Source organism: Magnolia sinica, chromosome 5 (genome assembly GCF_029962835.1).
Source record: "Magnolia sinica isolate HGM2019 chromosome 5, MsV1, whole genome shotgun sequence".
In the NCBI taxonomy this organism is placed as follows: Eukaryota; Viridiplantae; Streptophyta; class Magnoliopsida; order Magnoliales; family Magnoliaceae; genus Magnolia; species Magnolia sinica.
In genome coordinates, this window is record NC_080577.1 from 106,826,086 (window position 1) to 106,852,617 (window position 26,532).

General features: G+C 41.7%; 2 protein-coding genes across 16 annotated transcripts in view; both read left to right on the forward strand.

Annotated features, from left to right (window-relative positions):
- The first annotated feature begins 6,137 nt into the window (after nucleotides 1–6,137).
- LOC131246600 (uncharacterized) overlaps nucleotides 6,138–26,532 on the forward strand; it is a 94,934-nt gene continuing 74,539 nt past the window's right edge. For 5 of the 15 annotated variants that reach the window (XM_058246873.1, XM_058246879.1, XM_058246880.1 and 2 more), the window contains exons 1-5: nucleotides 6,528–7,130; nucleotides 18,218–18,886; nucleotides 24,445–24,588; nucleotides 24,859–24,957; nucleotides 25,078–25,203. In XM_058246873.1, coding sequence (XP_058102856.1) covers nucleotides 7,053–7,130; nucleotides 18,218–18,886; nucleotides 24,445–24,588; nucleotides 24,859–24,957; nucleotides 25,078–25,203 — 1,116 coding nt within the window. In that variant the 5' untranslated portion in view covers nucleotides 6,528–7,052. Of the gene's footprint in view, nucleotides 6,448–6,517; nucleotides 7,131–15,372; nucleotides 15,395–18,217; nucleotides 18,887–24,444; nucleotides 24,589–24,858; nucleotides 24,958–25,077; nucleotides 25,204–26,532 lie in introns of those variants that run through there. The other 10 variants (XM_058246877.1, XM_058246883.1, XM_058246882.1 and 7 more) reach the window with 8 other exon arrangements.
- LOC131246601 (uncharacterized) lies at nucleotides 9,808–14,016 on the forward strand. The gene is made up of 2 exons (XM_058246890.1): nucleotides 9,808–10,415; nucleotides 10,514–14,016. The coding sequence occupies exons 1-2, from the start codon at nucleotides 9,856–9,858 to the stop codon at nucleotides 10,557–10,559; spliced, it is 606 nt and encodes a 201-aa protein (XP_058102873.1). The 5' UTR covers nucleotides 9,808–9,855; the 3' UTR covers nucleotides 10,560–14,016.

Sequence of the window (26,532 nt, forward strand, 5' to 3'; positions counted from 1 at the left end):
AACAACAACCTATAGCATGAAATAGGTTAGCTATTTTACCAATTACTCTATTTGAATCCCTAAAACATATTAGGGTTAGGATTTCTTACCCGAAAATGGAATCGAAATCGCCGTTATAGAGACACGAAAGTGGTGGTTAAGCACGTGGAGTGGTGGGATCGAATCCCGGGAACGATCTCCCACTTTCTCTCTCTTCTCCTCTCTTCTCTTCTCTTTCTTCTCTCTTCTCTCTCCTATGGTTGAAATTCGTATGGAATGAGAGAGGGGTGGGTTTAGGTCTTTATATAGGCCCAGAATTGACTTCAATGGCCCCAGGGCCATGGTATACTTAGGTTATAGCCAAAAGTCAGCTGTTTCGGCTCAACGGAGCACATTTTGAGGCCTCTTTTCTGTATACGGTCCGGGAAAAGTTTTTCGACATTTGATCTAGGTCAGGCTAAGTTTTCGGTCCGATCGGATTTACAGATCGACCGTGGAGGACCAATTTCAGTTCAACGGTCACCAGTACTCGATCAGGGTCACAAGTACACTGACATATATTGGAAATTTTTCCTGATCTGAGGGTGTAATTGGGTCAGATTCCGACGGTCTGAATCCTTATATTTGACCTGCAAGCGAACGACTCAATTTACTTAAGTTTTAGTTCATTTTTTAAAGATATTCGCGTTTCTCACACACTTAGCTCCGGGCTCAAGTTGTGCGTTTCTGGACACTATCTGGATTTGATTTCTGAGATGGTTGTCAAGTCCAGCAAAGCGGTCATAACCGTATAGTTTTGTGGTAATCGGACTTTCGACGCGCGGTCCAGGTCCGATACGAAGTTTCAAGATGCTCCCGAGAGCAACTGGGTTTAGAGATTGGTCATAAGTTTCTAGGTAACGTAGTGTTAGCGGTTCTACTCGTTTTGGGTCTTGCAGTTCGTATTTTAAGTGGTTAAGCTAATTCCACCGATGATTTAGTTTAACACTTAATTAATTTTCATCTAATTCCTAAAAGATTTGGTCCTGAGTGATATCTACCTGAGGTGGTACTCGGGTCTTTGTACGAATTTTTTCAGGATGTTACATGCACATGCACCGCATTGCATGTGCCTTTAGCGTTAGAGTTGAGCACAGCGGGAGTGTTGCATGCGCGACCGTGAGATGATGTCGCAGAGGGAGTGCAGGCGATGACATAAATCATTATCGCATCCCATCATTGCATTAACAAGAGTACTTAGGGCATGATTGTTGTACTGCTTTATCATTACTGCTTGATTGAATTGATAACATGTTAACCTTTGCCTTATAGCTCCACTGAGTTGTTCAATCACTCTCACTTTGGGACGGTGTTTTAAAACACCAACCAGACTCTGTTGTGGTTTCAGATGATGGTGAGGCTTACGAGTTGGAGTCGGCCCTTTATGACGACGAGGAGGAGTTCTCCTACATGCAACTTTCTGGCGGGTCTATGTAGACCTGGAGTTGCATCGATGGGGCTACATGGTTACGGACTAGTTGAACATTACACCTTGTCATTTTGTAAAATTTGGAACTATATATGTAATTATTTAACCTGGTAACGTTCATACTCTGAGGACTTACGATCACTTATATGCTTTATATACTTATTATAGTCCTCCGCTTGCGAAATCTAATTGTCTCTGAAGTATGATATGCTGATTTGGTATAATCTCATTCATGTTTAATGCACTAATGCGGACAACATTTAATCATCATTATCTATGTTGCTTAAGTGATGCGTTGGAACTCGGGAGTTAAGCTTCTGCTCGACCCCCGATTTTCAGAGTGTTACATGACCCCAATGCACCACGACCATCATGGGTACTTAGGATACATCTGTTGACATTGGAATATGAGGTGTACAGTCATCTTATGCAAGGGGCTTGACTTTGATTGAAATCGATAGTTACATCAAGAGTAACTTGGTGTTGGTCACATAAGAGTGCATTTGTACCATATATATATATATAACCAAGGGTTGAATCTTTAGGAAATTACATTTGTATGATCGAGATAAAGTCAATGGTCTAAGGGCCCATTAGCTTGATCTATATAATTGATGTGATTAAAGACTTGTTGATGCATGAGAGATAATTAATCATTTGATCCGAGAATGTGTAAGGGTTACAATCATGATTTGTTACCTCTAGCTCTTCTTGCTAGGTTCATTTAAGGCATTGAAAGATAAACATAGTAGAGTCCTTTAATAAGGAGCTGTTGATTCTTGCACAAGCCGACAACAGATTCAATGAGTTTATATAAGGACATATTTATGACTAAATATGATTAGATCAGTATTCATCAAGTGGTTTTTATTGCTTGGCCCATAACTAGAAATATTTTCAATGGTTCTACGAAAGTTTTCAACTGGTAATGTCGTGTTTTAACTATTAAAATATTTTTTATCGCACTTGACAATGATTGGATGGTCCACTATTTGATTAGTGTAGAATATAGATCTCCACTAGATGAACGACATGTATTATTAAGATAATGGACTTCTTTCCCAGTACATCTAAGTTTATAGCATAGTGGGCGCTATACTTGTGTGCCTCCTTAAAACCTTGACTTTTCCTTGTATAAGATCTAATCTTAGAGGAGAGTGTGTAGAGATTAAAGAGCCTTGTATATCCCCTTATTGGGTGTCACTTACAGAGAGATGGGCCAGTTGGGCCATAACACATGAATTTAGTAGTTTTAAGTATAACGTTTTTTGGGGTGACCCATCTCATTGTTCCATCATCCTAATTTTTCAGATCAAAGCTCAACAAAGAGGGGAGTACATGATATATGGCCTGAATTTTACACAACTTGTTTCTCTCCCTCATGTGAAGGTAGCCACAGTAGGTAGCTAGTGAGGCTCCTTAGTGTTTTTCAAAGTTTACAAAGAGCCCAAGCAGCTCCCAGTGACTCTACCATAGGAGCAGAATAGGTGTGCCCCGGGCTCATCCAAGATGGTGTCCCCTTTACCATAGGGCCAACCTTGATGTGTGTATTCAATATCCATGCTGTTCATCCATTTTCCAAATCATTTTAGGGCATGTGCTAAAAAATTAAATACATCCAAATCTCAAGTGGACCATACCATAGTAAAATAGTAGTGATTGACCATTAAAAACTTACCGGGGGATAAAAGTTTTGATCAAGGTGATATTTGCTTTTTACCTTCATTAAGTATGTATTACCTTCTCAACAAGTTGAATGACAAATAAACATCACAAAAATATTATGGTGGGCCCTGAGAAGTTTTTAATGGTGGAGCATTCAATCACCATTGTTTCTGAAAGCATGGTCCACCTCTTGTATCTGCTTCATTTTTTAGCTCATGCTCTAAATGATCTGAAAAAATAAAAACAGATAGAATATATACATCAAGGTGGGCCCACGGTAAGAGCCGCACTGTCTTAGCGGAGGCTCGACCACACCTAATCTGCTCCCCTCTACGACCCTCAGGGCCCACCTTGTGCAGCCCACTATTATATATGAGTTTTATTCACACCAATTATATATTTTCTATATTATTTTAACCCATGAACACAAAGATTAGGACATAAATGCAAAAAATAAAAATAATAATAATAATAATAAATAAAGATCAAAAGCTCAAGTAGACCATACCACAAGAAACATTGGTGATTGAACACCCACCATTAAGAGGTTCTTGGGCCCACAAAAGTTTTGGATTGAACTACTATTTGTGTTTCCCTTAAAATAAGTTTTTGTGAGTTACGAACAGGTTGGGTGTCAATTAAATAGAGGTTTATCTCTACTGTTCCTGGTGGGGTCCACTTAACCTTTAGATCTGCTTCATTTTTGGAGTTCATGTCCTAAAATGAGCAGGCTAAATGGATAAATAGCGTGAATACAAAACACATATATTATGGTGGGCCTCATATTAAGGGAATCAACTTCCCATGAAATGAGGGTGAAGATAGGCACTTAGAAATTTGAATGGTCATGCAATTGAGTTAAATTAAAATTAACTGTCCAAATTATATTCCAGAGTTTAGAAATACCATGAATAAAAATGTTACATTCATCCAACGATCTGACTATGAGATTGGTGGCCATGTATTGGACGGTTAAAAATGAAAGAATCCAATGACCCTATTTTCACAAACAATTGTACACAAATCAGAGGTAATTGTTCAACCAATCTCATATTGGGATGGGGACCCTATAGGGATCATCCTAATGCATGTAGCTGTTCATATGTTTCGGAGCTAATTTTTGGGCATGATATCAAAATTGAAGCATATTCAAAGCTCTAAGTGGAACACACCACATGAAATAGTGAGACTTGAAATCTTACCGGTAAAAACTTCTTATGGCCACAGCAGTTTCAGATCAAGCTGATAATTGTGTTTTCTCACTGTTTGTAGTGGTGTGGTCCACTTGAGATTTGGATATACTTCAATTTTAGTCCAATGGCCTAAAATGAGCTGATAAAATATATGGACGGCATGGATAAGACACATACATCATGGTGGGCCTCACGGAGTTTACTCATACATCGAGTGAGTTTCGGTAGACGGCACTGCTCTTTTTTTCCCGACAACTGATCTGATACTCGGGAATTGTATGACGAATGATACGCAGGTACTGAAAAGGTTGTCATACATTGCACACGTGGCAAAAAATTAGTCGAATTAAACCGTCAAAATTACGGAAATCAATGCAGATTTGTCATGGACTAGACGTTAAGCTTGTTCGATCGTCCAAATATCGGATTGTTGGACAGTTATTGGACGGTTGAAAATTGGAAAAATAAAATAAAATCCAACGGTATTATTTCTGATGTAGAGCGGTCGCAGATAGTTTGATGGCCAAGATGGATCAGAAAAGGCTCAATCGACGACAGAAGTGATCCGGACAGTCGGACCTTGGATCAGGTGTATCTCGCAATTCGGACTGAGTTATCTGACATAAAATATATGATTTTGGAGTAGAACGAGCTAATTTAGCCAACCAACCCAGCTACACCGGGTTATGCAACTTGGAATTATGAAAAACTCTTGGATTGATGGTCGTTTCCTTGTTTTAATTTTATTTTTACTATAAATAGTAAGTTTTAGTTTAATTATAACTCTTCATCTGTCGGGTTTTAAGAATTGCGCCCAACGTGAAAAGAGCTTAGAATAATTAGGAAAACGGTTTGGTGAAGCCAAATAAGCCACTTACTATTTTTGGCCAAAAACTCTGCGCACTAATAGACATCATGACCGTTTGTAAATGGTAAGTTTACTATTTATAATAAGTTGTGGATTCCAAGAGTTTTAGTTATAGTTTGATTTTAATTTCTTTTCCATTGCTTGGTACCCCTTTTTAAAGGGTTGTGAACTCATTTTCATGGATTCATTAATCAAATTCAAATTTATTAAAATTTATTTCTATTTTCTGCTTTCTTTCTTCGTAGATTCGAGAAGTCTCTGTGAGGAGTCCAGAGAAGTTTCATGGATTCGGAATAGTTATCCACGATGCTCGACCTCACGTGGTTAGGATTATTAGAATTTATTTCTATTTCTTGCTTTCTTTCTTCGTGGATTCGAGAAGTCTCTGTGAGGAGTCCAGAGAAGTTCCGTGGATTTGGAATAGTTATCCACGGTCAATTTCCACGGCAGGTGTCCTCGAATCAGTGGTTAGGATTATTCAGCCAATGTAATCTTGAGACTGTGTCTTTAGATGCGCTAAAGATGCGCATTCTAGTCAGTTTTATATGACCTATTATGTGCCACGTGTACATGTTTGAGTGCCTGCGTATCAAGCATCGTCTGCAGCCTGAGTATAATATAAAATTTATTTCTATTTCCTGCTTTCTTTCTTCGTGGATTCGAGAAGTCTCTGTGAGGAGTCCAGAGAAGTTCCGTGGATTCGGAATAGTTATCCACGGTGCTCGACCTCACGTGGTTAGGATTATTAGAATTTATTTTTATTTCCTGCTTTCTTTCTTCGTGGATTCGAGAAGTCTATGTAAGGAGTCCAGAAAAGTTTCGTGGATTCGGAATATTTATCCACAGTCAATTTCCACTGCAGGTGTCCTCGAATCAGTGGTTAGGATTATTCAGCCAATGTAGTCTTGAGACTGTGACTTTAGATGCGCATTCTAGTCAGTTTTATATGACCTCTTATGTGCCACGTGTACATGTTTGAGTGCCTGCGTATTAAGCGTCATCTGCAGCCTGATTATAATATAACTCCTCTTTGTTCCAGCCATTACGGTTAAGGCGTTGCCGTTCTGCTCAGACAAGCTCAGTCACCTGAGCATGGATCCCTCCAAATCCGACGCGTCGAACAGCGGCGAAGAGTCCGACGTCATCTCCTTCTCCGATCTCCTCAACTTCGCCAGCAGAGCTCAAACCCTAATCTCGCAACTCCTTCTCTTATCTTCCCGAATCCCTACGCAATTCCGCGACCGCCGCTACGATCCCGTCCTCTTTGATCTCAGGCAACCTCTCTCTCTCTCTCTCTCTCTCTCTCTCTCTGTTTGTCTGTCTAACCGTTTTCCTTTCATGGCTGGTCACTCCTTTAAATTGTCGTGTCTCATTCACTGTACATTTTTCATCCGTTAAGGTAATCCTGTCCGTCCAAATCGTGGGACCAATCGTGGATGGAGCATCTTCTAAAATTCACACCGATTGAACGGTCTCAATCATCAAATTTCGTTTGCTGAGTCTGAACTGGCAACCACTTTGTTTTCGCCATCGGTCTGATGACCACCAATTGAACAGTTAAGATCAGTTGATTTGTGTTATGATTTGTTTGTACCAAGGTGTACGCATGCTACGTGGACAGTGTTTGAGACATCACAATTTGAAAATATGGTGGCAAACTATCCTCGCAGTTGTATCATTTTATTAGTCCTCTTTTCATTTCCTGAATTTCAGTCATCAAAATGAAGAACAGTTGCTGTTTGTACTGATGCTTGTTTTCATTGTTTTTTAATCTTCTTTAAGGTACTTCGAGTCTCCGGATGACTTTGAGGTGAGAATCGAGGGAAATTCAGGATTGGAAGCACTCGAGGACGAGCTCCGAGAATCTTGCAGTGATTTCATGCAGCGGTTCTTTCTTCTAGTGAACGGCATTGTATCTTATTATCATGATCTTTTCAAATACCTGAATGATTTACAGGTACATGCCGTGATCTTTCTAATTTGAGAGAATTTAAGTTAACATTGATATTCAATCTGCAGAAATTTTATATCACTTGCAATTATGCAATTTGAATGAGTTATTTATTTGAACGAGTAATGAGAAGTTGTTGTAGAAAACCTCAAATTTCAAAATTTCGAAATGTTATCTGTGGTATTGTGAATGTATTGGAAGTAACTAGTCTTTCATTTTTCATCATTTAATCACTGTATAGTGAGTAACCTTTAGAAGGCATTCAGCTTTATAGATCCGTCTCTTTTTAGTATTTTGGTAAGTCAATAGTACAATTTGGTACTGTTGTATTACAAAAATCAGAAAGAAAGGATGTATCTAGAGAAAGGGGTGGGCGTGAATAGTGTGATCCATTAATATTAGTGACTTATCCCTTTAGAATCACATACACAGATACATGCTAAAATTTAGTTATTTTTATTTAGGAAAACAATTATAGTGTTTGTTCTAAGCCAACTGTGAGCAATCCCAATTGCCATTTTCTTTAAAAAAAAGAAGGGTAAAGGTGAATGAATCATTGAAAATCAAATGTAATGACAATATTGACCTAGTTATGATGAAAGTATGAAGTATTGAGGAAACTGTATTTTGAGCATTGGACAAGCTGTGTTATCTCTCATAGTCAGAAACTCAAATGCATAAATAGTTCCGATGCACGTTGTCATATTTAGTGACATGATTGAGTATTTTTTTTTTCTCCTTTTAATTTTCAGTTTTAGAGTTGGTTCAAATTGATGTCGAGGTTGTATTTGTTTGAGTCTCATTTCCTCCTTTTACTTCATGTTATTATTTTATTTATGTGCCCAAGAATTTTGTATCTTCTAAAACCGGTGCATATCACCCGATATGCACCGATTTCATCCATAAATGATATGGCTGTATTGGCCCAAAATAGCCCCATACAGGGCGATATGATCCAGTTTTGGTGGTGCCTGACATGGTACACTGAAAGTGATTTTGAAAACGTGGTTGTTTCACGTGTTCAGGGGCTCAAATGTATAAATAGTTCCCCAGCACAGGATTGTCATTTCATTCATCTGAATTTGAGAGTGAAGTTGAGTCGATGTTAATGTTGAGGTTGCATATGTAGGAATTCACATAGGCCCCATTTAGTGGTGCTTGTTTTAGGTTTTCTATTCATAGGTTCTTGCTCCATGGTTGGGAAAATTGTATAGGAGCATTACAAAGCCATGCACAACAAATGTGCGCCACGGCCATCTTTCCGAAGGCATGTTGCATTGCCTTGTAATGGCTTACGATTGGCGCACCTTTGGCATAGCTCAAAATATCTTTTAGAAAAACTGGTATGGTTCATTCTTGTATGTACCACCAATAAAGGTCTGGATTGGTTGAAATTCACTATGATTGTCATCATCTCCATCTAAGCCTTAAGCCAACTAATTGGGGTCGACTACACAACTTATATTCCACCATTCCATGACCACTTCCTCGTTTAAACAATAGGTTGATAAGTAGTGCATATTAGATAATACTAGGCCATAGGTTGGAATTCACTTTGATATGGCTGATAAATAGTGCATATCAGATGATGCCTACCAATAAGCGCGGTTTTGGAGTTGGCCATACATGTTCAAGTGCCAATATTTCTAAGTTTTAGCCTTACCGTCAAAGGCATCAATGCACAATGAGGTGAAAAATATGTTGAGTATTATTTTCTAACATCTTTGGGTGGTCTTGTTGGTAAGTAGTGTGAATAGGTTTTGGCATATTAAAAGGGGTAGTGAGCTTGAGTGTGATGTCTAAGTGCCCCGGAAGTGGTGTTCTAAGTAAGCTATTAGGTAGCTAGATCTTCTTCTTGGTTGCTCTTGGTGTGGCTTGGGACGAGTTCGTGTTTGGGTGTGAGCCAGGTGACGGGTGCTAAGCAGGAGGTTGACTTTGTACAAGCGGGGAGTCATTTGGTTACTGTGAATGAGGTTTTTGTCGTGTTAGCATTGCCTTTAGGCTCTTTCAAGATGTGCAGAGGACTCATTCTATAGCATGGTGGTGTGGGTTGGGCACATAATATTATGGTGTGGTGTTTAAGTCAAACATTTAGCTCAATAATAGGATATGCCTATGCGAGATAAGGGCTCAATAAAGCTATCAAGCACATAACTTGTGCATGTGACATATGCTTTAGGTTCTCAGGTTGGTGGTGGCCTTGCCTAGATGTTTTAGGTGGCATAAGTTCATGCATGTTCTGGAGTTGGCGTTGTATGCTGGTGATGGGGTCCATTTATTGGATTAAGGCCTCATGCCTCAATATGGAGTTGGCTTAGCCGCAGTTGGTTGTTGCTTGTGTGATTTATGTTGATTGTAAGGTTGAAGACTCATCAATCTTGTGGTATGGTGGTACAAACAGGCCAATGGGTAGGCCAAATGGTTTGTGTGAGGCTATGGGTCATGCGTGAGAGGATTTTACAGCTCTTCCTTGATCTCAGCTCAGGCTCCCGGAGCCCCTCCTGCGCCAGGTTAGGATTTCTCGAGAGTGACCTGCAGCCCAGCGGGATTGCAAGAGGTTGATCACTCCAATCGTTCTGCAGCAGGTTGGCTTATCGGTGGTTGGGCCGGCAGGTAACTTCCTTTCTGTCGCTAGCAAGTTTATCGTAGTTCCTTTAAAATTTTTTTTTTTTTTTTTTTTCATTCTTCTTTGTTTTTTGTATAAATGGTGGATCGTCCTTAGGCGAAGAGGATGAAACTCTCCTTTGCAGCGGAGATGGAGCAATTGAAGGCCGCTGCTAGGAGGGCTGCCCCCCAGGCGCTTGCTCCGCATGCTCCTCCAGCTGGTTCCACCGGACCTTCTGCAGGGAGGTCGACGACGGGGCACACTCCCGAGGTTCCTCCGCCGACTATGGAGGCGGGGGCAGGGGATGATCCTACAACAGAGCCGAGAGATGCCGCAATAGAAGTAGCTGTTGTGATGGCTCCTGTGGTGCTCCAGGAGGCTGCTTTGGTTGTGGCGGCACGTGGATCTTCTTCTTCGAGCATGCCTCTAAGGGAGGTGGTCGACCTGAAATCTTCCCCTGCCGACGCTGAGGAGGAACGGGCTGGGGCTGCTCCCAGGGCTGTTTTCGAGAACCAAAGCTTGGCCCTCGATGGAGCCACGATTGCGAGGACGTCGGCTCATGCGCTTCTCCCGCGACATATGGCCTTGCTGGCCAGTTGGGGTCATGGGCATGTCCCTGAGGAGGTCAATGAGATGCTCTCCTTGCATCCTGACCTCCTTGCACCTTGGTGTCGATGCAAATCAAGGTGACGTCGTTGGCATTTTTCCACCCACTTTTTTTTTTAAAAAAAAACGTTCCGCATGCTTATACATTTGCTAACCTTCGTTCCTTTTATGTTTGTAGGGCACTCTTGGGGCTCTCACCTTCCGCCACCTTTTGGCCGATCTAAGGGGCCGGTTGGAAGACACCAACCGGAGGCTCGAGTCTCCCGAGGTCGAGCTTCGGGCTAAAGCTGCGGAGCTGGAAGCGGTTGTGGAGGCTCAGGCGGCGACCCATGCTGAGGTCGAGGTCCTTCGAGGAGCCCTAAGGGTTTCTATGGAGGACCGCGAAGCCAACACATCTTTGTTGGCCATTGAGTAGCAGGAGAAGGCCAACTTGGTGGCCCATGTGGTTGAGGTGGAGGCAAGGGCCTCTAAAGGGAAATGCTGTCTGGCCGAGGCGGGGGTTTGGGCAGTTGAGGCGGAGTCCAAACTGGCGGAAGTCGAGGCCACAATTCCTGGGAGGGAGGCAGCTGCGGTGGAAGCCTTTAGAGCATTCGAGAGGCATATCGCCGAGCTAGAGGAGACGTTTAGTGTTGGCTTCTAGCATTGGCGAGAAGACGTCCAACGTCGGTACCTTGAGCTCGATTTAGGGTGTCTTGACGATGATTCTGTTGTAGCCTCCGAGGCTGTTGCACCCGAGGCCGAGGAGCCTTTGTAGGCATAGGCTCTATTGTAAATTTTCATCTTCCTGACCAGCTCTGTTATACCCCTCCTGATTAATGAAAGGAAAATTTGTTAAGCTTTGTGTGTTATTTTGATGGTCGTGCATGCTTACTTAGTAGATGAGTTAGTTGGCTTAGTAGATAAACTTAATAATTTAGTTGTTGGGCATGTGGGTTTTGGTTGAACGATTGTCGAGTGCACAAACTTAGTAAAATCATAAAAGACGTTCTCCTTATTCAGGAAGGGAATCTTTTACATGTAGCAATCATTTGTTGGCAAGTGCCTTCCACCCATTGTTTGAATTATCTTCGATATTATCGGAATATCTTTGATATTATCGTTATCTCCAGCTCGGCGATACCGATAACACCGGTAGTATTAGAAATTCCAGGCATCAACAATGTATCGCTAAGTATCGCCAACGTATTGATATCACCAATATTTTCAATTATGTAAATTCTAGGCGTCGCTTGTATTGCCAATGTATCGATATCGCCAATCTATAGGTAATATTTTTTTACTATGTAAATTCTAGGTGATGCTTGTATCACAAGTTTTTCGGCAATATTTCAATAATATCGTCAATGTAGAGTATCATGAAAAGTTTGTTTATTTAAAAAATTATATTTCAAAATTTTTTATGAGCACATTGTTATATGCGGTTTTCAATTTGTCGTTGCTAATATTAATAATATCTCAATATTATTGTTATTGCAAAATACGCAATATCAAGACCACAATATTTCGTTTCATTTCCAAGTGTCAATGATTTCTGGGCAAAATATCTTGAGTTTTCGATATTTTGCAATATCAATGGATGTTTGGATGGAAGGTTGCATGGATGATTGGATGGGATGGTTAGATTGTTTCTTACAGCCACATATGCTTTTAAGCCCCTATTAAATGGAAACTTATTGTGTATTCATTCTTTTTGCAAATTTTTTATTCCTAAATATGCAAATATGTGTATTTTAACATCTCTTGAAGTTTCACTAAAAATTCTACCATTTTCCCCATGTTTTCCCGCATTTCTAGTTATCGGCGATATTCTCGATGATATCAATATTGTTTCTGTATCCCCGACCAACAAAATGTGTAGCGATACCGATACTTCGAACATTGCTTCCACCTGAGGTGAGCAGTCGACACACTGTAGGTTTGCCTCTGGTTTCTCACTGGTAGTAGATTTTCAGGTGCTCGACATTCCATGAATGAGGTAAGGGTTAGCCCTGCATGTCCTCTAGTCAATATGTCCCTCGGCGGACCATACTAGCTACCCTATAAGGTCCTTCCTAGGGCTCGCTCCTTGGTGCTATGGAAGATTTCTCAGAGTACCAAGTCTCTTGCTCGGAATCTTCACACTTTAACCCTTGTGTTGTAATGCCGAGCTGCCTTGTGTTGATAGGCTGCGACCCTTAGTTGTGCCATTTCCCTTATTTCTTCAATTAGATTTATGCTCAATGTTAGCTGCGCATCGTTTTCTTTTGTTCTGAACAACTCGGTTCGTCCCGAGGGTATCCCAATCTCCACCGGGACTACTGCTTCTGTGCCAAAAGCTAAGGAGAACGGAGTTTCCCCAATTGTTGTATGAGTCGTGGTCTGGTACACCTATAAGACGTGTGACAACTCATCGGCCCAGGATCCCTTGGATTTCTCGAGTTTGGTCTTCAAGTGGGTTTTTATGATCTTATTTATAACTTCTACTTGTATGTTAGCCTGGGGGTGTCGAGGTGGAGAGAAGGCGTTGTGAATGCCGAGCTTCTCACATAGTCCTTGGAAACGAGTGTTGTCGAATTGCTTGCCGTTGTAAATAACGATGGTGTTGGGGATGTCGAACCTGCAAACGATGTTCTTACAGACGAAGTCGGTCGTCTTTTGTTCAATGATCTTTGCTAAGGGCTCGGCTTCTGCCCATTTGGTGAAATAATCGATTGTAACAATGGAAAATCTAGTCTGTCCCTTAACCATTGGCAGAGGGCCTATGATGTCAATTCTCCACTGAGCGAAGGGCCAGGGCCTGCTCATCGGGGTCATTTGCTCGGATGGTTGTCGTAACATTGCAGTGAAGCGCTGACATTTGTCGCATTTCCTTGTATCCTGCCTCACGTCTTCGTGGATGGTGGGCCAACAGTACCCCTGCCAGAGCACCTTATGGGCTAGGGCGCTTCCTCCCGAATGGTTTCCGCAGATCCTCTCTTGGACTTCCCTCAGTACATATTCGGCCTCACCAGGTTGCAAGCACCTCAAATACGACAGTGAGAACCCTCTTTTGTACAGGATGTCTCCCAAGATCGTGCACCAAGCAGACCGATAATTTATTTTTTGAGCTTCTAGCTTGTCCTCGAGTAGCTCGCCCTGTTGCAAATAGCGTACGATGGGGTCCATCCAGCTCGGAGGTTGATTTATCAGGAGCACTTCTTTTTGATCGGGCTGGTTGATGCTTGGCTCGGGCAGGAATTCGATCGGCACGGTCCTAGTGAGGTTGTCGTCGACCGCCGAGGCTAATTTAACCAGGGCGTCAGTTTTGGAATTTTTCGACCCGGGGACTAGTATGACCTCGTGCTTGCCAAATTCTCTAAGTCTCGCACTTTATGCAAATAGGTAATTATTTTCTCTCCTCTGGCCTGGTATTCTATAGTGACTTAGTTCACCACCAACTGAGAGTCGCTGTGGATTTTATGTGCTCGGGCTCCCATTGCTTTGGCTAGCCCGAGTCGGACGAGGAGTGCTTCATATTCTGCTTTATTGTTGGAGGCTGGGAAATCGTACCTTAGAGCGTACTCTATATTGGACTGATTAGGTGAGACGAGGATCAGTCCTGCTCCGCTTCCTCGGGAGTTTGATGACCCATCCACGTGGAGGGTCCACTCTTGCAATCCGATGTTCTGCTCGGCCTCTATCTGCTACTGAGGAGCGAGGTAAGTGAATTCGGCGACGGCCTAACCTTTAATCGTTGCTCTTGGTCGGTACATGATGTTAAAGTTGCCTAGCTCAATTGCCCATTTAGTTAGTTGCCCTGACGCCTCCAGTTTCTACAGTACTTGGCGGAATGGTTGATTGATTGAGACCACAATGGTATGCGCTTGGAATTAAGGTCGGGGGTGTCGAGATGATGTGATCAGCGCTAGCGCCAACTTCTCTATATTTGGGTATTGTGTCTCTGCTTCAACCATAGCTTTGCTCATGTAATAAATTGGTCGTTATTTGTTTTCCTCTTCCCACACTAGGGCCGAGTTGACCGCTGTATTGGATACCGCTAGGTACAGTAGTAGCGGCTCCTCGGGCTCTGGCTTGGAGAGTAGTGGTGGGGATTCTAGGTATGTCTTAAGTTGTTGATATGCTTCCTCACACTCCTCCGTCTAAGTCGATTTTGTATTTCCCTTTAGTTGCTTGAAGAACAACAAGCATTTGTCCATGGCCGGAGAGACGAATCTGTTTAAGGCGGCTACTCTGCTCGTCAAGCACTGAATTTCTTTTGTTGTCCGGGGAGCTCATCTCTAGGAGAGCTCGAAGCTTGTTAGGGTTGACTTCTATTCCTCTCTAATTGACTAGGAAGCCTACGAATTTTCTCGAGCTGATGCTGAAGGCGCTTTTGCTTGGGTTCAGCTTCATTCTGTACTTCCTCATAGTTGAAAACATTTCCTTAAGATTTGTCACGTGGTCCCTTTCCTTGGAACTCTTCACGAGCTTGTCGTCGACGTACACCTCCCTCGTGTTCCCAATCTACTTGGCGAACATTTTGTTGACTAGGCGCTGGTAAGTTGCTCCAGCGTTCTTTAGCCTGAATGGCATTACTTAGTAGCACTACAGTCCTTTGTTCATGACAAAGGCCGTTTTTTGCTTGTTGTGTTTGTGCATTGCAATAGCTGGAGTTAGGATTTTTTGTGCGTACTTTTCTCCCAAAACAAGGGGCGTATTTATAGGTTCTTTAGGCAGTTCGCGTATCTCAGTGTGTCTTGTTAGATATGCTGGAAGGGTTCGTATTTGAATGGGAATCTGCTTCCGAGAATATTTCCAATCCCACCTCAATCGACGTGATCTTCGGCTAGAATCTCGTCGGATCAATCCTAGCCTGGTACGATGCGGGATTTTCTCTGGTCATTCCTCGTCTGAGTTTGAGGTCCAGTCGATGAGTTTTGCAGCCAGGCTCCGAGCCCGTGCAGGACTGATACGGCAGGTGAGTCTTTTCTTCGAGGCTTAGCTCGACTCTCCTTGGTGGTCGATATGTTGCTGGCTTGTGGAGCTTGTTTTGTTGATTCTTTGTTAGCACCGTCTTGGCGCCTCCTCATGATGTGTACAGGTGAGACATGGGTCAGTTTGGTTTTTCCCATAATAGTAATTGGTAAAACAAACAAGCCTTTAAGTTTTAATGATATTCACCTAGTGATTTATTTCCTTATTGAAACTCAAATATTTCCTCAAATAATTATTATGTTCGAGAGATGTCTTTGTTGGATGAATACATCTCTCGTAATGCATCCCATTCTTCTTTTGTAGTATAAAAAAATATTACATTCACATTAATGGAAGGTTTCATACTAGTCTACAACTACATAATCTAAGCATTTTCCTGGATCCATTAATAAGATGAAATGGCACTCTCATCAGGCATTTCAGTGGCCAAGTATTTTAATTTTCCCTTGGCAGTTAAAAAGACTTGGATGGATTTGGACCACTAAAGATGGTTAATTCCATTTAATTTAATGGAGGTTATTTGGACCCCAAAAAAAGTAGATAGATTTATGAATGTAATTCTCAAATAATTTTTCTCTTCCATCTAAGAGAAGGGACTACAATATATACTGCAAGCTTATATAAACATATGCTGCCCTTTTGCGACCAATGACGACCCAACTTGTACACTTCATAGTGCATACACACCACACTTGACGTGAATAATCAGCCCTCACATCCACACGTTCCAATCAAGGACGAAGGTTGATGATCACGAACACGACATTTGATGAAGGCAATCAGCCCACATGTCCACACGTCCCACACATGAGAGGTGATGATGACGAACACTTCATTCAGTTAAAGGCCAAGTTGATGGGAACCCAACAAGATGCTTGATTGGTTGGCTTGTAGTACACAAACGTGCCTACAAGGTGGAGCTTTGTAGTTGGTTTGTGGCATTGGTGGCTTCCAGGAGGCAAAGCTTGGCTGGTTGGCTTGTGGCACTGGTGGCGTCCATGAGGCAAAGCTAGGCTGGTTGGCTTGTGGCATAGGAAAGTGCCCACACAGAGAGTAGCAAACTACTTGATTTGCAGTTGGGTTCCAAACTAGTGTCTAGGATTGTTGCATCACAAGAATCGTGGAGCCTTGTGGATCCTTGGTGCATATTGTAGGCTCATAGCTTATTGGGTATTCATGCTTGATGGGCAAGTCAAGTTGGTTGGTTGTGCTGGCACATGGAAATGCATATGGAACAGTCAAAGGTGCTTGTATTGAGGACAATTGGCTTTAGCGTGGGCATGTGTCCAGGTGCTACAATAGTTTAAGTTTGTCGAAGAGAAACCCCCCATCTTCAAATGGCCCACATGTGCCATGTGCCACTTGGCAACCAAGCATCTCTAGATTTCACATATGCCACACGTGCAACATGTGCCATCGACCATCTTCAAGTGCCGCACATGTGCAAACGTCCATCTTGAAGTGCCCACATGTGCCAATGTGCCACAAGTTCCACCATCCATCCTAAATCACCATGCATCTACCAATGTGCCACATGTGTGACATGTGCCTCGTTGCCCATTTTCAAGTGCTCCATTCGTCAATGTGCTACACACCCAATGTGCCACCCTCATATTCAAGCACCCACATGTGCTGTACTGCTGTTATCTGTCTTTAAGTGCTTCACATGCCCCACACCTGTCAACATGCCACATGTGCTGCCATCTTCTTGCAGCCACATGGACCAATTCCCACACATGCCAACGTGTTTCATGTGACAATGTGACACAAGCCACAGTGCATATTCAGCACACATGTGCTGCCTTCTGCCTTTAGATTAAATTTTCATAAAAACACCTTCTTCTTCTTCTTTTTTCCCAAACAATGGATGTGGAAATGGAGGAAATTTTTTCAAGATAATCTTCTTAAAAAACAATCTCAAGGGAAATTGCTTTTCCTTTCTCACAGATTCCGAGAAAAATCATTTCCTCAAAATATTTTTTTCCACAAATCTAAACAGGCTCTTTAGGGTTTGATTCACGCTGTTGAAACTTGGGTAAATAGCATTTAACCAGTTATGGCAGAGGCAAAATACCATCAAAACTTGTTCCATTTCAAAATCGGCCTTCATAGATATGTTGATAATAACCGGCAAGGGGGCCAAAGACTGAGATCCAGATGTGATCTGGTTGCAAAGATCAATTGTTCAAATACAAAACTGGACAGCCTACCAGAAAAATAAGAAAAATGGAAGAAATGTGACCTTTTTTTATTTTTATTTTTAAAGATGCAGACATCTGGCCTTTTTGCAGAGAAAAAAGGGGACAAAAACCCAAAAATCTTGTGAAAGTCTCATCTGTCAGAAACCACACCAATCTCCAACTCAATCATCAGCAGAGGTATGCCCCACACAAATCCGGTGATGAACATAAGTAGACACCACAGCTCTCTGATACCATGTACTGGAAATTAAATCTCACAGAGAGAGAGGATATTTGAAGAGAATGAATCTTTGTATTTCATTGATATTCTCCGAAGGGAAGAGGTTTTCATCACCTTTCAAAAAAAAAGAAAAGAAAAGAAAAGGAAAGAGAAGTACATAAATAGAGAGGCTACACACTGTTGTTAGCTTCTTTTGCAGTTATTGGATAAGAACAATATAAAGAATCTAGATATGATATGGTATGATGAGTGTAGACATGATATGGCACTCTATAGGTGCATTTACATGAAGCATAATCCTTCAACACAATGTGGATGGCAGTAAACTGTGTGGAACGTCCAGATCTTGGAAAAAAAATAAATCTTGAAGCTTTTGATGCAGGCTTGTGCATTGCTTTTTCACTCTTATTAAGCTGCCCTTCAGATTCATCTTCTTTTTTGTTGCCTTCTACACTTTATTCTTTGAGTTTGAGGATTCTGTTTAATCCATCTTCATGGTGTTTCACAGGAAGGCATGTATGTACATAGCACTTTGGATAGAGTCATGGAGACAGAGAACGGGAGGCAATTGCTTACGGAGTCATTAACCCTATTTGGATGCCTGCTATTGCTGCTGGAGCACCATATGAGCGGTCCTTTACGAGAAAAGCTTCTTGTTGCACATGTACGGCATGATCGTTGTTTCGACGCTCCAAATCTTGATGATATATGCTCTCTTTGCCGCATACATCCCTCTGCCTTGGGCCCAGTTCATCAAGTTCATTCGTCCTCTTCAAGATCTGCTATGATTTCAGTCCAGAAGCCGGAGGATCTTTTTGCAAGATTTCCTTTCCCTAAGCAGGTTGTGGATGCTGTTATTTGTCGTCTGCGAGATGATGATTTATACAATCGAGTTCGCCATTATCCTGACCCTGAGCACCGGACTGTGGCGTTGGGATCACAGGCAGGATGCCTGTATCTGTTGTTATTCTTTTCACCCGACTTCCTCGACAATGGTTTTGTGATGCGAGAGATTGTTGAACGCTTCTTTAAGCACTGTTGGGTGGTTCCTATATTTTTGTATTTTACTGTAGATTTGTCATTGTCATGGGATGCATATAAAGCAGCAAAAACGTCATTGTCTGCTTGTCTTTCTCCAGCATTTATTCGCGATCTCAGCCAGCTTCATTGTACTAAGGTGCGTATGTGACAGAAGATGGTCTGGCAAATTGCTTATGTTTAATGGATGATTCAGCAGCAGGAGTAACATTCATATTTTCTTCTACATATCTTATTTTAGCTTGTACGGCCACCTCTTATTTAATTATGATTGATTTTCAGAAGTAATGACATACAGTTTGCGTGGCTTCCAAAAATGAGAATGCAGAGCTTTACTAATATGTTAAATATATCAATGGGCAGTGGGTATGTGGTGGCCCTTTCACTAGACACATTTGCTTTGCTAGTATTTTTCAACCTTAATTCCTTTCTTTTCTTTGTACAACACCACCTGGGAAAAGAGGAGGGATTATATCCAGGTAGGCAGCTGTTCTTCAAACTTTTATCAAACAATCTTCATAATTGTTCTTTGAACTTTTGTCAAACAATCTTCAAACTTTTCCAACCCTCTCCTGCTTGAGACCGGAGACTTTGACACGTTTCGAGTCAGGTATGTCAGCTGGTAATAATAGCGAGGAGGCTTTTACACCGGAAAAGCAGCACAGGCCTCGAGGCTCTCCATCTACAGGTGATGTGTGTCCCCGTCCAGCAGCTGTTACAGTGTCGAGGCTTCTCTCGCTGCTATGTGCCTCAGATCGTGAAGGGCCTTTATTGCTGCCATGTGTGGAGGAAGTTTCCAGAGGCATGTTCGGTCGCCCTCTATCCCATGTGGAGGAAGTGCCTCAAGGCATGGGAGTCTCTTCTTAGGATGTGATAAGGATGCCTCCTTCGGCACATGCACTTTAGTAGAGGCACGTGTAAGTCCTTTCCTTGTGGCATGTGTGAGCCAGTCTGGTCATGACTTTTTAGCCCCTTTGTCAAAGCGGCTGGTCCCATATTGCATAGGAGGTCCGAGAGTCTCTATTCTCAGTGACTATGGGGATTCTTTTTGGACGATTGCAACAACTCATAACAATGAGAGTCTTTTGGTACCAGGGGTGTTGCATGTATGCACCAAGGAGAACTTCTCTCCTGATTCTCTAGTTCCCAAGGAGATGTCGACGCCGGAAGTTGAAGATCAAGTTAATGGGGGGTTGATCACAGGTTTGGACATGGCGGAGGTGAATCTTCTCTCTGGTAAGGGATCTAGCTGTTCAAGGAAGGGAAGACATTTCAGACACACTGGATTTCACCCTGTTACAAGTCACTGCAGGGCCTTCAGAAAGACTAGATTGTCCCAGATCAGAAGGCAGGGGTATTTTCGATAAACCTGTGATGGAAGAAGACCTTGATTGGACCAAGGATGTAATGGACAGTGTGGGAAGGAAAATTGGACTCTCTTTCCATGCTCGCAATGATGACACAATAGCCCTTTTTCCAATTCAAGTATTTTTGGAGTGTTATCAAGGAAGATGTGATTGCTTTCATCACAAAATTCTTCAACGATGCCAAGTTACCTCTTGAGTTAGGGCCTTCCTTCATTGCTATTATTCCTAAAGTTGACGGGGCTGAAAGCTTGAAAGATTATTGGCCTATTAGTCTCATTGGGAGCCCATACAAAATTGGGTTAAGATTTTGGCTTCTTGGCTGGGGTGTGTTGGGTGACGTCATTTCAGATTCTCAAGGGGCTTTTGTAGCGGGGAGGCAAATTCTTGACAGCGCCCTCATAGCCTGTGAGTGTATTGATTCCAGATTCAAGCAGAAAATTCCAAGGTTGGCTTACAAACTTGATGTCGAGAAGGCTTATGATCATGTTGATTGAGAGTTCCTCGACTACATGTTGGATAGATTAGGTGTGGAGTTAAATGGAGGAAGTGGATTCAGGCGCGTGTAAAATCGCCTTCCTTCTTAGTTCTTGTGAACGGCTCTTCTAAATGTTTCTTCAAGCTGTCGAGGGGGCTTCGCCAACGGGAACTACTACCCCCTATCTTTTTCTAGTTGTTGCGGAAGCTCTTTGTCGCTTACTTTCTTAGGGGTAGGAGTCAAGTCTTATTAGTGGTTTCAAGGTGGCTAGTTTGGCGAACTGTATATCGTACCTCCAGTTTGCCGACAATACTGTTATCTTCTATGATGCAGACCAATCAATGGTAGCTGGCCTTCGATAAGTAATTGCTTGCTTTGAGGAGGTCTTGGGGTTGAAGATTAATGCTGGAAAATGTGAATTGTTGGGCATCGATATCGATATAGAGGAGTTCAAAAATTTGGCAGCCATTTTTGGGTGTAGGGCCGGATCTTTTCCTTCTACATATTTGGGACTTCCCCTGTGCATTGGGAAACCTCCTAAACATTTATGGGACAAGGTAGTGAAAAGAATCGAAAGCGGGATGTCTAAATGGAAAAGTCATCATCTTTCCTTCGGTGGTCGGCTAACTCTCATTAAGATTGCGTTTTCCAACATGCCGCTCTACTTTTTGTCTCTTTTCATATGTCCGCAATCTGTTCGAGAGAGTTTGGATAAGATGCAGAGGGAGGGTTTTGGAAGGTAGCAACAAGTTTCATCTTCTAAAATTGGAGGTGTGTAAGCCTGTTTCCCTATGTGGTGTGGGGTTGAGAAACTTGGTCACGATGAACATGGCCCTCCTTGGAAAGTGGTTATGGTGATTTGGGATAGAGGAAGGACACCTTTGGCACAAGGTGATTGCTTGTAAATACGGTCTTAAGGAAGGAGGATGGGAGGTTAAGGAGTCCTCTATGTACCAGGCTTTGCATATTTGGAAGTCATTTATGGCCTTGAGAGGGAAGGTTAAGGAAGACTTCTCCTTTTCCTTGGGTGATGGTGCTGAATCAAATTCTCACCATCCTTTGGAGTGCGACTTATCTAGGTTAGCTGCTATCACAGTATCTAATGATATGAAAGTGGTGGACTGTTACTCTTTTAGTGGCGCTTCAGTTTGCTGGATGGCCATGTGCAGGAGGCATCTCTTCAACAGTGAAATGGATGAGCTTGGCTCTCTCTTGGCCCGCCTAAAATTCTTCATGCCATCTGATGAGGTTGATTCCTTAGTTTGGATGGGCCATAGTTCGGGCCGCTTGACAATTAGCTCTTGTTATAAAATGGTTTGCCGGGAGCTGCCAAGTTCCAAACGATCCTATGCCTGTCACTTTTGGTTTTATGAAACGCCGCCTATAGTTGCTGCTTTCAATTGGCTGGTGGGTAGAAAGATGGTGTTGACAGTTGATAACCTTTAGAAACGGGGTATGCTTATACCGAATATGTGCTAAGCAAGAAGCAGAATCTGTCGACCACCTCTTCATATGGTGTTCGTTCATATCCAAGGCGTGGAATCACTTTTTATCCATCTTCAGTATGATGTGGACTATGCCGGGCTCAGTTTCCTATCTTATTTGGGTTTAGCATGGGGGAGGAGTCCACAAAAAGGCTCAGGCTATTTATCAGCTGATATTACCGGCAGTATGGTGGGCTATTTGGGGCGACGGGAATAGATGTTGCTTTCAGGATACGTCAGGTTTGAGTGAGGCCTCGGTGGATTACATTAAAGTTTCTGCGGCCGAATGGGCTGCTCTTTTGAATGTTGAGTCTGACTGTATTAAAGCCACATTAAGGATGTAATTCATTTGGGTTTTCTGATGTATTCTTTTCCCTTCTTGTCTTCATTTAATAAAAATTTCCGTTATCCCTTAAAAAATTATAATGGCTAAATTTTTCTTCTTTTCTTCTTCTTCTTTTTCTCTTTTTTCCTCTCTCTCTCTCTCTCTCTCTCTCTCTCTCTCTCTCTCTCTCTCAGTTTTTTTATTTTATTTTATTTTTTTTTATGTCCTATGAGCATTTTTTATGGATTTGATGCTAGGTCCTTGATAGAGTGGAATGTTGGAATAGAATTAGTGTAGTCGACCCCATTTGGGATAAGGCTTAGATGGTGACGATGATGATGCTTAAACATAATATTGCATCTCTTAATGCTCCAAAAACTATGAATGATTCTGAGGCTTCCTTTTTTCAGCCCATTTAACCCTTGTTTTTTTCAATACGTTTCATGTAATTGTTTAAATTTTCTTATTTCTTTGTCAATTTCTATTTTAGTGTCCTTGAAAATGTTGCTCATTTGCAGCTGCCTTTGAATCCCTGGGCATTGCTGATTATATGACTCTTTAGATTAGATTACTTGACTAGGTAAGAGTCTGGTTGCTTTGTTTTCATGAATCCTTGTTTGATTTTTAGGAGGCCTTCACAGAAGAGATGGCCTTATATGGTTTATCTAGAAACATCCCAATGAAATTTGATTTTGTTGTATGGTTCATTGCACCTCCAAGACATTTAGTGCCCGTTTGGTGTTGCTTCTAGCAATGGCAAAATTTATTCTCAATAAATAAAAAATATTCTCAATAAACATGTTTTGTGAGCTTAATAAGAAAAATATCCCTTGTTTCTACATACACGTCCCCACTACCAGTTACCCTGTATTTAAAGTAAACTGGGTCAACTCTCATGTGCGGCCCTGCAAGGCTCTAGAGCTCTAATCACGTGATGGGTTCCACAGGCAGTTGTCTTCAGATGATTGGAATGATTCATCTGCTGCCATTCCTTCGGATTGGCTGCTATCTGAAATATTGACACCAAGAAGACAGCATCAGTCAATGGTCTAGGTTTGATTAACCAATCTGATTTTTGGAATGCTACTTGGCTAAAGTGTGTTCCATAATTTAGCACCCTCCCCCTCTTTTTCCTGGTACTAGTAATGTTTACAAAGTAAGCAAACCAGGGATCGAACCCTCGATAACGTGCACACACTACACTGTCTCTACCAGGCTACTGGCTCAACCAATGTGCTGGTGACAATTTGGTTGGTTTACTTTTGAGTTAATGTGTGTAACATGTACCGTTTTAGGGTGCTTGCATTTCAAGCTATATGCTACCAGAGTATCAAATAGCTCCCCATTTTCTAGGGGTTTTGGCTGATCGAATAGGAGAGGAACAGTTTCCAATTAAGATATCACAAGGGGATATTTTTATCACGATGTAACTCATCTTAGAAATTGGGCAGATGACATATACGTGTTAAAGATCTGGGCCGTTCGTCAGGCAGGGGACGCAGTGAACATGCTATGGACCAAAAATAATGTTGGTCTGGAGATCTGGCAGATAAGCGTGTAGAAGAATAATAGGTGGTCAAAAAAAGTCCACCAGTCCATATTCAATGTGGCTCACTTGATGAGTGTGTTGCCTTGATTTTTGGTACATGGCATGTTTAAAGTGCGCCCTACCTGATGAATTGTTTGGATCTCTGACACATGTTGTGCATATTGGACCTGGTGTGTTCTGTCCTTCTTTGAATAAGGTCTGCCCGTTTTGCAGACATGATCTTGGAAATGTCTCTAATTCGTTTCCATAAAATATGGCTAGAAGTGATTTTGGGAATCATAAATTTGCCCAGCATCGCTTAAAAAATCAATGCCAAACAGCCCTTGGGGATTATGTGTTTATCATGCCTTCCATAGGTGGCAGCTTTGTGGAACCGTTATAGCTCATAAGCACTTTTGAATGATACCATATTCTTATTTTACCAGCGTGTTCCTCTATCCGCTGTGAATGCATCTGCTTATGTCTTTCTGATGGGATTCAACACTTCTCTTATGCAGGTTAAGGATCTCTTGCTCGAACTAGGTTCGGTTTTCTCAGATGGTATCATAACCCGAGATTATGTCTTGAGCAATTCTCAGAGTCTTCTTTCCTTGGTTAGAAGTTGCAATGTTTCTCTGCGCTGGCTTTTGCTCCACAGATCTGTAAGCCAGCTTTTGGACCATTCTCCTCCTTTTGCGTTTTTGTTGGAGGCATGGTCAAGGAGACCAGAACTAGGATAGCTCCTGCTCAAGAAATCTCATTCAATGTCATTGGCATCGAATTTTATTTAGCATGTGCCGGCACGTTTGATTACACAAATTGCTTAATTTTCCTCTAGCTCCTTGTCCTTCTTTTATATCGTTATTTTAAAATTTCTCCTCAAGTTGTTATGCCTTGTTGTGTTGTTAATGCTATATTTTGTCAACATGCAGAGCATTGACAAAAGACTAAGGGACATAGTTACTTCTGTGGGAACTTCTCATCAAATTGAGGAAGAAACCTTGTTATTGTTACTATTGAAGACTTCCCAAGTGATGACTCTCTTCCATACAATTTTATCTTTCAACAAAAGTAATCAGGAACTCATTTCTTTTCACCAGAATTAATGCCCTTTTTTTTCTTCTTTTTGATCGCATGGATGGATGTTACAGCTTGAGTTTGAGCTGAAGCAACTCTATATAGAGCTTTTGGAAGGCAAAGAAACTCTGTGGCAAGAGAGTAGGCGCCATGCTTCAGACTGTATGCAAGAATTATCAGAATACTTCTCTGGTTCTCGGGTGATTATTGCTTGTTGTTCCATAACTTGATAATTATTTTTATTTGAGGCCAAAAAAAAGAGTTCGTTGTGCCTTTAGTCCTGCAGTCTGCCACCTGTGCTCTTTTCTTGAAAGCTTTCCTGCACCTTTCCAACTTTGATCCTGTTTTAGCATATGCACTTCCCTTACTATGCTGAGCATGTTCCAATGCGTGACATATAATCTTCAAATGGCCTACTATGTACTAGAAAGTGTTATTTAGAATGTGGCTCACTTGGTAGATGGTATGGGAATGGGTACACAGTACACTACTACATCTAGTACAATGCTTGGGCTAGGGTCATCCAGGTTGCTGTGATACAAACTTCTGAGTATGTGCAATATAACTATATCAACAAATTGCTATTGCAGATGATACATGAAATTGTGAATATTATCATATAAGACATTCAACAGATGCATCCATAAAAAATGAGAAGCATAGTATTATATTATACATGCATACTATAACATAAATTGATATACAAGTTTCTACATTCTGATTCTAATTTTAGTTACAAGGTAAGAACATAATTTTGGGTCACTAAGGGGCTGTTTGATTTTCTAATTGCAGTGGTAATTCAAGGTAAATGGGTGATAATTATTTACCTTTGAATTTCCAGCTACAGTTTCAAGGTGATGTTGACAGCCACCTTCATTTGTAGCACTCTCACGTCACCTGAAGAAAAAAAAAGCGTTACATTTGTGGGGTCCACCATGATATGCGTGTCTTATCCACACCGTTCATCCCTTTAGCCAGCTCATTTTAAGGCATGATCTGAAAAATGAGGCACATCTAAATCTCAAGTGGACCACACCATAGGAAACAATGGGAATTGAGCTCCTACCATTGAAAATTTTTTGAGGGCCCTAGAAGTTTTGGATCGAGCTGTTATTTTTTTTTCCCTTTATCCATGACTCTGTGACCTTATGAACAGGTCGGATGACAAATAAACATCAATGTAGGGCCTGAGGAGAAAATAGCTTTCAACGGTTGACGTCTTTGCAATCATTGTTGCTTAATGTGTGGCTCACTCAACCTTGGGATTTGCCTCATTTTTGGATTCATATCCTAAAATGTACTGTTAAAAAGGTTGGATGGTGTGGATAAGTCACATACATCATGATGGGGCCCACAAGTTTAAATTGGTAATAACATGGTTTTTGTGGCCTGATTTTCGAGATGTAATTCCTTGCTGATTTCAAACAGGTGAAGTTAGTCATAATTACTTATTTACAGGTTTTTACTAGGAAATTTAAAAATCAAACAGCCCCTAAAAGTAGTGTTCCAAATAGCAAATGACCCACAAA

Excerpts from the sequence above, each read along its gene's own strand:
- LOC131246601 (XM_058246890.1), top strand. The coding sequence starts at position 9,856 with ATGAAACTCTCCTTTGCAGCGGAGATGGAGCAATTGAAGGCCGCTGCT. Across the intron at positions 10,416-10,513 it reads TGGTGTCGATGCAAATCAAG|GGCACTCTTGGGGCTCTCAC; the intron begins GTGACGTCGTTG and ends TTATGTTTGTAG.